We start from the raw sequence: 16629 nt of genomic DNA on the forward strand, positions 1-16629 counted from the left end.
TTTATAAGCTGGCTTGAATAATACGTTTGGAGGAATAGTGTGTCTTTTAAGCAGAGTCTATCTCAGCATATAAAATAATTTTTACCTACCATTTAATGAAATTAACACTCACTTTGAGGCTAGGTCTTTTGCCATTTGACTCCTGGATCACGTCTATGGATATATTTTTTTCTTGAGACGAAGTGTGAACCCAATATAGTATCCATCATTCAGTCTATCTAGCTGATGTACATCCTCTGAAACACAAGCTCCGTGAGGCCAGGCACTTTATCTGCTCTATCAGTGTAGCCCTGATGCCTAGTGCCTAGCTTTTGGAGATTCTTAATAAACATTTGTACTGAATAAGGTATGTACATGGTGAGCAAAAGTTGGCTTCCCATTTTACAGTCAAGAGTATCCCACTCATGTTCTGTGAACACTAGATAGCAGCATCTTACTATGTTATTTTTCTTTTCCCTTTGCAAGTTTCCTGAAAGGGCATTCCTGTCCTTAGAATGTCCATCTCCTCCCATCTTCCTGGAGAATAACTCTTCTTTCTTAAATACTTAGTCCCATTATTGACTCTTTAAGATTGAATGTATTACCTCCTTACAAACAGAAAAATGCAGTGCTGTTTTTTTTTTTGGACATTTATCACCAGAAATTATTCTAACACCTGATATTCTGGACCTAAAATGCCTGGACTAGTGGTTCTCAAAGTCTGGTATCCAGACCAGCACATCAGCTGCACGTAGGAATTTTTAGAAATGAAAGTCTTGGGCCCTGCTCCAGACCTACAGACTCAGACACTCTGGGGGTGGGGCCCACTACCTGTTTCAGCAAGCTCTCTTGGTGATGCTGATGCATACTCAAGTTTGAGAGCCACTGCTTAGACCTAGAACTTAAGGTTTAGGCTTTGGACAGATCTGAGTCCTAAACTACTGAGACACTGGAGTGACCATGAGCAAGTTACTTCTGGGAACCTCTTAGCATCTGTGTGCCTTGCTTAGCTAATAGTGATTTTAATTAATTAGAATAATGCACGCAGTGTACTCAAGAGAGTAACCAAAGCATACTATATGTTCCATAAATTCTAGCTGTTTACGATTATCATCAATCAGAGCTTACTGACACATCCTGAAGACATTCTTCTAATAAGTGTAATAATATGGTTTGTAAAATTAACAGCTTAGAAGAGCATATTACAAAGTTCATCAGACAGAGTCTCAGCAGGAAATCAGGGGTACATCAATAAGGATAAATTGAGCCCAATGTAGAGAATCAAGAGATAGTGTAGTGCCCTGGGTTCAGTAAAAGTGTGGCTACTTTATAGGAGATGAAAGAGCGAGGAAGCCTTGCTGGAGAGAGTCCTCCCCAAAGATGCTGTGATGCCCCACAGAGAAGCACTATATGTTAGTTGGGGGATGCAGCCAACTCCCAGCAATTTGGCAAGAATTAATACCCTAACTTCACTCCCGTCCTTCGTTCCCTACAATCTTCTATTGGTACTTTTCATTGGTGAGCCAAACGGAAGCCAGAGCAAGGACACTTACTAAGATAGGCCATGCAAGCCATCCATATAGAGTTGGGTGGAGAAAGGATGTGGAAGGGCAAATAGGACATATTTCCCGTAGGTGGTGAGCGAGCTGTAAAATCACTCGCCCTTCTAACATCATTGCCATTGCAGGAGCACGGAGGAGCAAGTGGTTAGTTCTGACTTGGCAGATCCAGGAGACTGCAGGACAGAACTGGTATATGAGTTGGGCTTTAAAGGTAGATTTGAATTTTAATGGAGAGTATGGAGTAAGAAATGGTGAAGAACCAAGGGAAAGGGAGATTCATTGCAAATGGAGAAAAGAAAAGTGGCATAAAGATAAGAAAAGTCAAGACTTATGGAAGAGATAGCAAATACTCTGTGTGTGACTGGAGCAGAGAATGGGTAGACGAAGGCTGGAAGTTAAGATGAAGTCATCCTTGAATAACATTAAAGTTTCCTCCTTTAACCTCAATTTCCACCTTCTACTCCCTTCACTAACATTGGAAAATTAAAAGTGAATTTGCCTGGGTTGGTGACAATGGCAGTATGAAGCAAAGAGAGGAGAATAAGTAAAAAAATTAGTAGTACCTTGGTGAAGCTGGGTAAATGATGGGTGGTGGTGTCACGTCAAAGCATGGGCAAGTGATTGTGACAAATATAGGCTTATTTCTTGACTATATGACTTCAGTTAAGGTACTTAAGCCCTCTAGGCTGCAGTCTCCCAACCTGTAAAATGGGGATAAAACCTCGCTTCCTCCAAGGTTTCTGTGAGGATCTAGTGAGAAATGGAAGTAAGAGTTGAGTCCAGTAATCAGTTTTAAATACATATAAACTAATGTGAGGATAAGGGTAAGAATACTTGCTATCATTTATTGAATACTTATTATGTGTCCAATTGTGCTAGTCTATTTACATATCTTTTCTCACTTAGCTTTCTTTTATCTGCCTTTCTATAGGCAAGAGATAACTGATGGCTCAGTTATGAGGAAACGCAGTTGTGAGGAAAATGTCAGAGGGAAAATGTACCAGAAAGTTAATTCCTAATGGATCTGTCAGCCTTAAACAGAGCATGTCTGTGCTAAAATGTGTAAAATATCTGTGCTAAAACTACTCAATTGGACAAGTTTTGATAAAGTATTAACTTAATGAATAGGCATAAACAGCTTGGAGCTTTTTGGAGGGTATGTGGTAATATTAGTATTGGTGTGATGACTTTTGAAAGTTCTGTGGCGTATAGAAGTCAAAAAGAAGACCCGGAAAGGGGGAAAACTCTCTCTGAAGGTTATTGGGGAAGTCTGGCTAGTAAGACTCCAAAAGGGAGAATCAGTAAGAGGCCAGGTTATTCATAGGCCTTCTAAGAATGTGTCCATGAGAAATATTTACAATGATTGGATGCCGGAATAAAGGAGAACACTGGCTCCACAAATGGTAACTTATTTTACACAAACAGGCTAATGATAAAAATAATGAAAATCTGATGGATTTTTGAGAGTTTCATTGACCAAACTGAGACAAAAGTGCATAACAGCTAGATGCTCATAGTTTTAATCAGTTCCCTTTGGAGTCAAGCAAAGATAGCACCTGAAATGGTAAGGGACGTTTATGCAAGGTCACAAAGATTTTTGGTGGTGCATTTGGGATATAAACCCATTTCCGTAAGAATTCTTTCAGAAGTCAAATGTTTTCTTGTCAAAAATAGCATGAACTTCCAAGAAAAGTTCCTAAGAAAAAATAATTTGAGTAATGAAGAACACTGATGTAAGAGTTAATTTAAGAACCCAGAAATAGAGGTAAAGAGTAAAGCAATTATGGGTTAAGAGTCTGCATAGGCAGAAGGAGCGGAGCGGCTGCTGCTCAATGGCAGAAAAGCCGCCGGTGTTCTGACCAATTCGTCCCCCTAGCAGTTGCGGGGGAGTTTCCTGCCGGCGCGGCTGGAGTCTCTGTTTCTCAGGGTTCGGTGGCTGGAAGATGCTCCAGAGAGACGAGGCTGCGGCGGAGGAGGTGGCGGCGGCCGAATCGGCAACGGCGCGAGGGTAGAAAGAAGGCGGCGGCGGCGTGCGGGGCCCAACGGTGTAAACAGCCCCGGAGGCGGCGGAGGCGGTGGCCAAGACCCCGAGGGGGAAGCGGCGGCTGAGCCAGGGTCGCGCCTCCGTTGGAAGCCTGGGCTGAGTGTAGCAGAGGGGTTCTGCGGCGGGCGCGAGCGGACGTCCTAGACCTCGCCTCCCTCCCTCGCCCCAGGTAAGGCCGCTGGGCGCCCCGCCGCAGGGGGAACGGCTCGCGAAGCCCCGGACCGTTTTCGGGGTGCCACCGAGCTGCGGCCGGGACCTCTCCCCGCTTAATCCTCGCCTCTTTCCCTCGGCCGAGGAGCCCAGAGGAGCGGGACGCCGGGCCTGGCTCCTGGCTAGGCCCCTTCCCCAGCCGCCGCCTCCGCGCTCGGCCGAGGCTGGGAGAGGCTCGGGGCAGGAAATTTTAGTTTGCTCCAAAGCTTGGAAGTAAACTGCTTGTCCCTGTTCTCTGCGAGCATCTCTTTCACCTGAAAGCACTGGGGCTACTCCAGGCCGTAACTCGTCCCTTCCTGGTGCATGCCTGTTTGAAAACACTACCTTTCCCATTTGTTTCCTCATTAGCTTCTGCCTTCCTCTGCGCTCCATTTCACTTCCTCGTTAAATCTTCTTTCTCGCTCTTCTGTCTACGCGTCTCACCACCTCCTTCCTCCTTAGCGACTTTATTTAAATCGTTTCTCTTTTTCTTCTCAGGAGACTCCGGTCTTCTCTTCCCTGTCTTCCCCAGCAGTCCTTTTCGGATGTCATTCTTTTTACTAGTGAAGTTCTTAAATGAAACTGCTATCGTCAGTATCCCAAATCTACCAGAGGCCCATTAAGAATAGACTCACCAGCTTTAAGTGGCAGATCAGTTTCTGATTTCACCGAGCCTAGCATCCTTTTTAAAAAATTGTATTATTAAATGTAGAGTGTGGAAATAGCCCTGAAGTTATTTTTAAAATGAAGGGCTCAATGAGTGTTGGAAATAGTTATTTCATTTTTCAAGTTGCATGACCTCTAATGTCAGATTGAGCAGATCTAGAACATTTTTGCCCATCCTGTTTGGCAGAATGCTTCTTAAGCGTTTTGATATCGGCTCACATTCATCACTATTCAAGTTGGCTTAAAAACAGTTTGAAAACTTTAGAAAAAAGACATTATGAGAACAACTAGGAAGCTGTTTTGATGAAGTCACTGTTAAATACCTTTTAAAATAGGCTTCACATGTTTAATGTATCAAAATAAAGTTGGCGGGAGTCTTGTAAAAAGGATTATTTAGGAATTTGAGTAGTCTTAAGAGTTATGTAGCTATTTTTGGAAAAACATTCTTTTTCTGTTAACAAACGTTTACAACTCCTGTGATGTGAGAATTACCGAGGTTTACTGTGGGATTAACACAGGAACTCATTTTATTTGAGCTACTACATGGATGTAGAAGTGGTAAATTGTTCAGGTTAGCGTAAATCAGTATGTAGAAGAAAAACAAAAAAGTCTGCATAAATTCCCCTGGAAGGGGGATATGGTCAGAGATGGCAATTTGAAAACAGTGAGTCACCAAAAGTAAAAGTAAATTACAAGCTGTTTTGGGGGTCTTCAAGAGAGATTTTATAGATTGAACAACAACAGCAGCAAGGATAAAATATAACGCTGTCATGTAGACTGCAGCCTGAAAAGAAAGCATTGCAGAAAAGCCACATCATCCTGAATTTATATTTCCGTGCATTTAAACAGATTGGAGAGCAGTAAAGTTGTTTTAAGAGCGAGTGATTTAAGTCAGCCAGCTTGTGAATAATACGAGATATTTCTGCATTTACATTAACTTATGTCCATAAATAACGAACTTTAACAATGAACAAAATCCATAATCCTGATAATGCTAAGAAAACTGGAAAGATACCTTTACCTTGAAAAGACAGGATAAAGAAGACAGCATAGAAATTTAGGGAGATTGCAGTTTTGGAAAACTTACATTAACATTTATTAGCAGCTACAGCTTTGAAATGTGATGATTTAAAGAAAGAAGTAGACTGTTGATTTCTAAAAGGTAATGTGTTGGCTGAAAGAGAAGAGAATCTTGTTGAGACCTAAAGTGTTCTTTTAAGGATACATTTCAATGTCATTTCAAAAAATAAACACATTTCCCATAACAAAACTGAGGTTAATGGAATAATGCAGGTGAAAGCTTTTTGGCCCGAAGGAGTTCCATCCTTTGGAACAAAGTTTTATTGTTGAATACACCATGACCCAGGCCTGTGAGTGCCAGCACAGTGGCTGTTTTTACAAGATCTGGTACAATATGCACAGTAGTTCTGGCCTTAGCACTAGGCAAGGATCATTCTTTTTGTATCTTCCTGATTGCTTCCTCTACAGAAATGGGATAATCCCTCCTCTTCTAAACTGGAAAGTAGTGTCTTCCCTCAATAAAACTAGTTTCTTCTCCAGGTTGAGCCTTTCCAACTCTTAGAGGTCTAAAATGAATGATATGAAACATACTGTATTTGCATCTATTTTTATTTAAGAGTTATCTAAGGAGATTTATCTAATTAAATAGGAATTTCCTAAGAGACGCCAAAATAAACAATCAACAAGTTTTCTTTAAAGATCATATATATTATATAACAAGATCCACCTAAGAGTTAAAATATAAGTAGGTATACAATTTAACTATTTGAAGATAATTTTTCTTCTTACCACTGAAGCAATAAGCAGGTAGTAGTACAATTTGGGGAAAACAATATTTCTGGCTTTTGTTTGTTTTATTTTAATTTGTGATATTCATGAGATCTTTTGTGAAGCCTTTGGGTATATAGTAAAATTCATGGGTTTTTAACTTTGTATTGACTCGTATTTTTGTAGATTTTAAATTTTTCTTCTGGTTTTAATTTATACTATCTCCTTTTACTTTTTCATTTAGAAATAATGTATTTTTCTCAGGATTGCAATCTCAGTGCAGTCCTCTACCTTTTTTTTTTTTTTTTTTTTTTTTACTTTTTTTTTTTTTTTTTAACATCTTTATTGGGGTATAATTGCTTTACAATGGTGTGTTAGTTTCTGCTTTATAACAAAGTGAATCAGTCATACATAAACATATGTTCCCATATGTCTTCCCTGTTGCGTCTCCCTCCCTCCCACCCTCCCTATCCCACCCCTCCAGGCTGTCACAAAGCACCGAGCCAATATCCCTGTGCCATGTGGCTGCTTCCCACTAGCTATCTACCTTACTACGTTTGTTAGTGTGTATATGCCCATGACTCTCTCTCGCCCTGTCACAGCTCACCCTTCCCCCTCCCCATAACCTCAAGTCCGTTCTCTAGGAGGTCTGCGTCTTTATTCCTGCCTTACCCCTAGGGTCTTCATGACATTTTTTTTTCTTAAATTCCATATATATGTGTTAGTATACGGTATTTGTCTTTTTCTTTCTGACTTACTTCACTCTGTATGACAGACTCTAGGTCTATCCACCTCATTACAAATAGCTCAATTTCGTTTCTTTTTATGGCTGAGTAATATTCCATTGTATATATGTGCCACATCTTCTTTATCCATTCATCCGATGACGGGCACTTAGGTTGTTTCCATCTCCGGGCTATTGTAAATAGAGCTGCAATGAACATTTTGGTACATGACTCTTTTTGAATTTTGGTTTTCTCAGGGTATATGCCCAGTAGTGGGATTGCTGGGTCATATGGTAGTTCTATTTGTAGTTTTTTAAGGAACCTCCATACTGTTCTCCATAGTGGCTGAACCAATTCACATTCCCACCAGCAGTGCAAGAGTGTTCCCTTTTCTCCACACCCTCTCCAGCATTTATTGTTTCTAGATTTTTTGATGATGGCCATTCTGACTGGTGTGAGATGATATCTCATTGTAGTTTTGATTTGCATTTCTCTAATGATTAATGATGTTGAGCATTCTTTCATGTGTTTGTTGGCAGTCTGTATATCTTCTTTGGAGAAATGTCTATTTAGGTCTTCTGCCCATTTTTGGATTGGGTTGTTTGTTTTCTTGTTATTGAGCTGCATGAGCTGCTTGTAAATTTTGGAGATTAATCCTTTGTCGGTTGCTTCATTTGCAAATATTTTCTCCCATTCTGAGGGTTGTCTTTTGGTCCTGTTTATGGTTTCCTTTGCTGTGCAAAAGCTTTGAAGTTTCATTAGGTCCCATTTGTTTATTTTTGTTTTTATTTCCATTACTCTAGGAGGTGGGTCAGAAAGGATCTTGCTGTGATTTATGTCATAGAGTGTTCTGCCTATGTTTTCCTCTAAGAGTTTGATAGTTTCTGGCCTTACATTTAGGTCTTTAATCCATTTTGAGCTTATTTTTGTGTATGGTGTTAGGGAGTGATCTAATCTCATACTTTTACATGTACCTGTCCAGTTTTCCCAGCACCACTTATTGAAGAGGCTGTCCTTTCTCCATTGTACATTACTGCCACCTTTATCAAAGATAAGGTGTCCATATGTGCATGGGTTTATCTCTGGGCTTTCTATCCTGTTCCATTGATCCATCTTTCTGTTTTTGTGCCAGTACCATATCGTCTTGATAACTGTAGCTTTGTAGTATAGTCTGAAGTCAGGGAGCCTGATTCCTCCAGTTCCTTCTTTCGTTCTCAAGATTGCTTTGGCTATTCGGGGTCTTTTGTGTTTCCATACAAATTGTGAAATTTTTTGTTCTAGTTCTGTGAAAAATGCCAGTGGTAGTTTGATAGGGATTACATTGAATCTATAGATTGCTTTGGGTAGTAGAGTCATTTTCACAATGTTGATTCTTCCAATCCAAGAACATGGTATATCTCTCCATCTATTTGTATCATCTTTAATTTCTTTCATCAGTGTCTTATAATTTTCTGCATACAGGTCTTTTGTCTCCTTAGGTAGGTTTATTCCTAGATATTTTATTCTTTTTGTTGCAATGGTAAATGGGAGTGTTTTCTTGATTTCACTTTCAGATTTTTCATCATTAGTATATAGGAATGCCAGAGATTTCTGTGCATTAATTTTGTATCCTGCCACTTTATCAAATTCATTGATTAGCTCTAGTAGTTTTCTGGTAGCATCTTTAGGGTTCTCTATGTATAGGATCATGTCATCTGCAAACAGTGACAGCTTTACTTCTTCTTTTCCGATTTGGATTCCTTTTATTTCCTTTTCTTCTCTGATTGCTGTGGCTAAAACTTCCAAAACAATGTTGAATAATAGTGGTGAGAGTGGGCAACCTTGTCTTGTTCCTGATCTTAGTGGAAATGCTTTCAGTTTTTCACCATTGAGGATGATGTTTGCTGTGGGCTTGTCATATATGGCCTTTATTATGTTGAGGAAAGTTCCCTCTATGCCTACTTTCTGCAGGGTTTTTATCATAAATGGGTGTTGAATTTTGTCAAAAGCTTTCTCCGCATCTATTGAGATGATCATATGGTTTTTCTCCTTCAGTTTGTTAATATGGTTTATCACATTGATAGATTTGCGTATATTGAAGAATCCTTGCATTCCTGGAATAAACCCCACTTGATCATGGTGTATGATCTTTTTAATGTGCTGTTGGATTCTGTTTGCTAGTATTTTGTTGAGGATTTTTGCATCTATGTTCATCAGTGATATTGGCCTGTAGTTTTCTTTCTTTGTGACATCCTTGTCTGGTTTTGGTATCAAGGTGATGGTGGCCTCGTAGAAGGAGTTTGGGAGTGGTCCTCCCTCTGCTATATTTTGGAAGAGTTTGAGAAGGATAGGTGTTAGCTCTTCTCTAAATGTTTGATAGAATTCGCCTGTAAAGCCATCTGGTCCTGGGCTTTTCTTTGTTGGAAGGTTTTTAATCACAGTTTCAATTTCAGTGCTTGTGATTGGTCTGTTCATATTTTCTATTTCTTCCTGATTCAGTCTTGGCAGGTTGTGCATTTCTAAGAATTTGTCCATTTCTTCCAGATTGTCCATTTTATTGGCATAGAGTTGCTTGTAGTAATCTCTCATAATCTCTTTTATCTCTGCAGTGTCAGTTGTTACCTCTCCTTTTTCATTTCTAATTCTATTGATTTGAGTCTTCTCCCTTTTTTTCTTGATGAGTCTGGCTAGTGGTTTATCTATTTTGTTTATCTTCTCAAAGAACCAGCTTTTAGTTTTATTGATCTTTGCTATTGTTTCCTTCATTTCTTTTTCATTTATTTCTGATCTGATTTTTATGATTTCTTTCCTTCTGCTAGCTTTGGGGTTTTTTTGTTCTTCTTTCTCTAATTGCTTGAGGTGCAAGGTTAGGTTGTTTATTCGAGATGTTTCCTGCTTCTTAAGGTGGGCTTGTATTGCTATAAACTTCCCCCTTAGAACTGCTTTCGCTGCATCCCACAGGTTTTGCGTCGTTGTGTCTCCATTGTCATTTGTTTCTAGGTATTTTTTGATTTCCTCTTTGATTTCTTCAGTGATATCTTCATTATTAAGTAGTGTATTGTTTAGCCTCCATGTGTTTGTATTTTTTACAGATCTTTTCCTGTAATTGATATCTAGTCTCATGGCGTTGTGGTCAGAAAAGATACTTGATACAATTTCAATTTTCTTAAATTTACCAAGGCTTGATTTGTGACCTAAGATATGATCTATCCTGGAGAATGTTCCATGAGCACTTGAGAAAAATGTGTATTCTGTTGTTTTTGGATGGAGTGTCCTATAAATATCAATTAAGTCCATCTTGTTTAATGTATCATTTAAAGCTTGTGTTTCCTTATTTATTTTCATTTTGGATGATCTGTCCATGGGTGAAAGTGGGGTGTTTAAGTCCCCTACTATGAATGTGTTACTGTCGATTTCCCCTTTTATGGCTGTTAGTATTTGCCTTATGTATTGAGGTGCTCCTATGTTGGGTGCATAAATATTTACAATTGTTATATCTTCTTCTTGGATCGATCCCTTGATCATTATGTAGTGTCCTTCTTTGTCTCTTTTAATAGTCCTTATTTTAAAGTCTATTTTGTCTGATATGAGAATTGCTACTCCAGCTTTCTTTTGACTTCCATTTGCATGGAATATCTTTTTCCATCCCCTTACTTTCAGTCTGTATGTGTCTCTAGGTCTGAAGTGGGTCTCTTGTAGACAGCATATGTAAGGGTCTTGTTTTTGTATCCATTCAGCTAATCTGTGTCTTTTGGTGGGAGCATTTAGTCCATTTACATTTAAGGTAATTATCGATATGTATGTTCCTATTCCCATTTTCTAAATTGTTTTGGGTTCGTTATTATAGGTCTTTTCCTTCTCTTGTGTTTCTTGCCTAGAAAAGATCCTTTAGCATTTGTTGTAAAGCTGGTTTGGTGGTGCTGAACTCTCTCAGCTTTTGCTTGTCTGTAAAGGTTTTAATTTCTCCATCAAATCTGAATGAGATCCTTGCTGGGTAGAGTAGTCTTGGCTGCATGTTTTTCTCCTTCATCACTTTCAGTATGTCCTGCCACTCCCTTCTGGCTTGTAGGGTTTCTGCTGAGAGATCAGCTGTTAACCTTATGGGGATTCCCTTATGTGTTATTTGTTGTTTTTCCCTTGCTGCTTTTAATATGCTTTCTTTGTATTTAATTTTTGACAGTTTGATTAATATGTGTCTTGGCGTATTTCTCCTTGTATTTATCTTGTATGGGACTCTCTGTGCTTCCTGGACTTGATTAACTATTTCCTTTCCCATGTTAGGGAAGTTTTCAACTATAATCTCTTCAAATATTTTCTCAGTCCCTTTCTTTTTCTCTTCTTCTTCTGGAACCCCTATAATTCGAATGTTGGTGCGTTTAATGTTGTCCCAGAGGTCTCTGAGACTGTCCTCAGTTCTTTTCATTCTTTTTTCTTTATTCTGCTCTGCAGTAGTTATTTCCACTATTTTATCTTCCAGGTCACTTATCCGTTCTTCTGCCTCAGTTATTCTGCTATTGATCCCATCTAGAGTACTTTTAATTTCATTTATTGTGTTGTTCATCGTTGTTTGTTTCATCTTTAGTTCTTCTAGGTCCTTGTTAACTGATTCTTGCATTTTGTCCAATCTATTGTCCATTCTATCTCCAAGATTTCGGATCAACCTTACTATCATTATTCTGAATTCTCTTTCAGGTAGACTGCCTATTTCCTCTTCATTTGTTAGGTCTGGTGCATTTTTATCTTGCTCCTTTATCTGCTGTGTGTTTTTCTGTCTTCTCATTTTGCTTATCTTACTGTGTTTGGGGTCTCCTTTTTGCAGGCTGCAGGTTCGTAGTTCCTCCTGTTTTTGATGTCTGTCTCCAGTGGCTAAGGTTGGTTCAGTGGGTTGTGTAGGCTTCCTGGTGGAGGGGACTAGTGCCTGTGTTGTGGTGGATGAGGCTGGATCTTGTCTCTCTAGTGGGCAGGTTCACGTCTGGTGGTGTGTTTGGGGGTGTCTGTGGCCTTATTATGATTTTAGGCAGCCTCTCTGCTAATGGGTGAGGTTGTGTTCCTGTTTTGCTAGTTGTTTGGCACAGGTTTTCCAGCACTGTGGCTTGCTGGTCGTTGAGTGAAGCTGGGTGCTGTTGTTAAGATGGAGGTCTCTGGGAGATTTTCGCCGTTTGATATTATGTGGAGCTGGGAGGTCTCTTGTTGATCAGTGTCCTGAAGTTGGCTCTCCTACCTCAGAGGCAGAGCCCTGCCTCCTGGCTGGAGCACCAAAAGCTTTTCATCCACACGGCTCAGGATAAAAGGGAGAAAAAGTAGAGGGAATTAGTAGAAGTATGAGGAAAGAAAGAAGGAAAGGAGGGTAGGAAGGAAGGAAGAAAGAAAGAAAGAAGCAAAGAAGGAAAGAAGGCAAGAAGGAAAGAAAGGAGGGAGGGAGGGAGGGAGGAAGGAAGGAAGGAGGGAAAGAAGGAAAAAAGACAGAAAGAAAGAAGATACAGTAAAAATAAAATAAAGTATAATAAAGTTATTGAATTAAAAAATTCTTATTTAGAAAAAAAAAAGGGACGGAAAGAACCTTAGGACAAATGTTGGCAGCAAAGCTATACAGACAAAATCTTACACAGAAGCATACACATACACCCTCACTAAAAGAGGTAAATGGGGAAAAATCCTAAATCTTGCTGTCAGAGACCACCTCCTCAATTTGGGATGATTCGTTGTCTAAAGGAGGGAAGGAAGGACGGAAAGAAAGAAAGAAAGAACGAAGGTAAAGTATAATATTGTTATTAAAATTAATTATTAAGAAAAAAAAATTTAAAAAAAAACATGGACGGATAGAACCCTAGGACAAATGGTGGAAGCAAGACTATACAGACAAGATCTCACACAGAAGCATACACATACACATTCACAAAAAGAGGAAAGGGGAAAAAATCATAGATCTTGCTCCTAAAGTCCACTTCCTTAATTTGGGATGATTGGTTGTCTATTCAGGTATTCCATAGATGCAGGGTACATCAAGTTGATTGTGGAGCTTTAATCCGCTGCTTCTGAGGCTGCTGGGAGAGATTTCCCTTTCTCTTCTTTGTTCTCACAGCTCCCAGGGCTAAGCTTTGGATTTGGCCCTGCCACTGCGTGTAGATCGCTGGAGGGCGTCTGTTTTTTGCTCAGACAGGATGGGGTTAAAAGAGCCGCTGATTGGGGGCTCTGGCGCACTCAGGCCGGCGGGGATGGAGGGGCACAGAGTGCGGGGCGGGCCTGCGGTGGCAAAGGCCGGCGTGACTTTGCACCAGCCTGAGGCGCGCTGTGCGCTGTCCCGGGGAAGTTGTCCCTGGATCCCGGGAACCTGGCAGTGGCGGGCTGCACAGGCTCCGCGGAAGAGGGGTGTGGAGAGTGACCTGTGCTCGCACACAGGCCCCTCGGTGGCGGCAGCAGCTGCCTTAACGTCTCCCGCCCGCCTCTGGGGTCCGCGCTTTTAGCCGCGGCTTGCGCCCGTCTCTGGATTCCGCGCTTTCAGCCGCGGCTCGCGCCCGTCTCTGGGGTCCGCGCTTTCAGCTGCGGCTCGCGCCCGTCTCTGGGGTTCGCGCTTTTAGCCGCGGCTCGCGCCCGTCTCTGGAGTTCCTTTAAGCAGCGTTCTTAAACCCCTCTCCTCACGCCCCAGGAAACAAAGAGGGAAGGAAAAGTCTCCTGCCTCTTCGGCAGGTGCAGGGTTTTCCCCGGACTCCCTCCCGGCTAGCTGTGGTGCACTAACCCCTTCAGGCTATGTTCAAGCCGCCAACCCCAGTCCTCTCCCTGCGCTCCGGCCTCAGCTCGCAGCCCCGCCCGCCCCGGCGGGTGAGCAGACAAGCCTCTCGGGCTGGTGAGTGCCGGTCGGCACCGATCCTCTGTGCGGGAATCTCCCCGCTTTGCCCTCCGCACCCGTTGCTGTGCAGTCCTCCGCAGCTTCGAAGCTCCCCCCTCCGCCTCCCGCAGTCTCCGCCCGCGAAGGGGCTTCCTAGTGTGTGGAAACTTTTCCTCCACAGCTCCCTCCCACTGGTGCAGGTGCCGTCCCTATTCTTTTGTCTCTGTTTTTTCTTTTGCCCTACCCATGTACGTGGGGAGTTTCTTGCCTTTTGGGAGGTCTGAGGTCTTCTGCCAGCCTTCAGTAGGTGTTCTGTAGGAGTTGTTCCACGTGTATATGTATTTCTGGTGTATCTGTGGGGAGGAAGGTGATCCCCGCGTCTTACTCTTCCGCCATCTTCCGCCTTCAGTCCTCTACTTTTCTATTTGTTGGACGTTCTCTTAGACGTCTACATTTTTGTCTAGTTAGTACATTTCTAGTTTTTTATACAATTGATAAGAACTCTTTAATCTTATGAATTCTTTATATTTACTCTTTGGAGACAAGACTTATAGGGATTTCCTTGGGCTTCAACTAGAAAGAAAAATGAATTTGCATATGAAATGTTGAAGGCTTTGTTACAAAGTGGGTTAACATTATATGTATGTTTGAAATAAACTACTTCAACCAGAGCACCTAGCTGTTAACCTCCAGATTAATATCTCTCATAAAATATGTGGATGCTTCCAACATATGGCATTGCCTCCTATTACTGCATGTCCAGGAGAAATGGTTTTGTCTTGTAGCAAAAGGCATTAGCTCTTTGCACATTTTTTTTTTTTTTAATGACAGCTATCCAAAAATCAAGCTGAACCCTTGTATATGAGGACAATTTTTAGACAGGTCTAATATCCACTTGTACCTTTCAGTCACTTAGAGAGAAGGCTTAGACCCCTGAAGCCCAAAGTCACAGGTTTTTAAGGATTATGGTGGTATATACCTCCAGTTTATAGGAAAAAAATGCGTTGTAGAAAATCCAAGTTAAATTAGGACTAAAATGCAAGTTAAATCTAGAACTAAAGTTTTACTGCCCCAAATACTTGTAAACTCTAGGTTACTGCTCTGTTGTCCATTTCATCAGTTGCAGAATATTCAAGTTAGTCTTTCAGTGCTAACAAGAACATAAAAATGCATTATGTCTAAAAGCAGAACATGATTGCCAAGCCAGATCTGCGCATTACCTGAGAGTTTGGGGGGCCACCCAAGCGGCATCTACTTGTTTGCTACTGACCTTCAGTTAGACTTGCTCAAGAATTGTTACAATGTAATAACATACACCCTTATGTACTCTTGAGTTTATTGAAAAGACACAGCAAATGTGCACACACACACACATACACACCAGCACACCAGCACGCACCTACTCTAGAGCCTAGAATTGTAAGAGTCAGAACTTTTTATTTGCTTCTGGATTAAGATGGACCCTGTATTTCCTCAGCATGCTAATTAGAAACTCTATAAACAATTCAAAACCAGCTTCTTAAAATTCTGTTTTACACAAATTGATGTTAAATATTGTCCTCAGAGAGTTCTACTCTGACTTTTCAAATTGTTTTTTTCTCCCTTCATGGGATAAACAGTTAGGGTTTCTTTTTGTTTGTTTTTTTATCTCGCATGTAAAAAATTCTATCTTAAAAGCTGATTTATTATTTCTTCCTTAGCATGGATGACATGGGAACAAAGATGATATTTCATCAGTCTTGTTTTTATTTAAGTTGAAAGGTTATATATTTCTACTATCTACTGCAATAATGCTAAATATTTTTATAGTGCTTGTAAATCTTATGACATTATTTTTTTAGTTTGTATTTAAGGCATTTACTCAAAAGGGACCATATGCCTCAGTTCATGTCACTCTATCATCAGTGTGTATGGTCACTCTATTTTCTAATATTTTTAAGATTGGTTTTGGCCCCCACGTTCCTCTGCCAGATTTATTTCCTTTATTTTCCCCTATATAGCACCATTTGGGCCATTTAATAAATAATTTCCCAACTCACCTTTCATAGTTATTTTAAACATGTGTATCTATTTGAAATACCGAATTGTTTTGTATTTTCTAATTTTTGCAAAAGTAGTATCGACTAAAAATCACATCCTATTCTTTTATTTTTTCTACACAAAATTATTGTTTTAAAATTTGTCTGTGTTGCTCCATAGAAATTATTGCTTCTGGCCACTGTCTAATATTCCACCATATGTTAATACCATATTTTGCTTATCCATTACCCTGGTGATACATACTTAGGCTATTTTCAACACTTTATGTCCACCATAGGCATTAATACACTCTTTCCACATGTCCCTTTGAGTAACAGTGCAGAGTAACAGTGCAGCTGTGGAATGGCTGAGGTAGAAGTCATATATATGCCTTATTTCACAGATCCTCCCCAGAATAGCTGTACCATTTTCCCCTCACCAGCAATACTTGGAATTTCTCTCTTGCCATATCCTTTGTCACCACACGCTGTTAATCTGCATTTTTAAAAATTAATTAATTTTTGGCTGCATTGGGTCTTCGTTGCTACACTCAGGCTCTCTCTAGTTGCAGCGAGCGGGGTCTACTCTTCGTTGTGGTGCGCAGGCTTCTCATTGCAGTGGCTTCTCTTGTTGCGGAGCACAGGCTCTAGGCGCGCGGGCTCAGTAGCTGTGGCTCCCAGGCTCTAGAGCGCAGGCTCAGTAGTTGTGATGCGCAGGTGTAGTTGCTCCACAGCATAATTTGCATTTTAACTTCTGGAAATTTGGCATGTGTGGATTCATATGAAGTGAGGTGTTTTAATTCTGCATTGCTCTGATTCTAGAAAAGTTAGGTCTTCATATACTTTCTTGCTA

At 40.6% G+C, this 16629-nt stretch overlaps 1 protein-coding gene across 1 annotated transcript in view; it reads left to right on the forward strand.

The window, feature by feature from the left end:
* LOC309974252 (uncharacterized protein) overlaps window positions 1-3748 on the forward strand; it is a 29156-nt gene extending 25408 nt beyond the window's left edge. Inside the window, exon 5 of the mRNA XM_082858788.1 lies at window positions 3468-3748. Coding sequence (XP_082714914.1) covers window positions 3468-3729 — 262 coding nt within the window. The 3' untranslated portion in view covers window positions 3730-3748. The remainder of the gene's footprint in view (window positions 1-3467) is intronic.
* The last annotated feature ends 12881 nt before the right edge of the window (window positions 3749-16629 follow it).

Source organism: Leucopleurus acutus (assembly GCF_964270905.1).
Source record: "Leucopleurus acutus genome assembly, chromosome: 17".
In the NCBI taxonomy this organism is placed as follows: domain Eukaryota; kingdom Metazoa; phylum Chordata; class Mammalia; order Artiodactyla; family Delphinidae; genus Leucopleurus; species Leucopleurus acutus.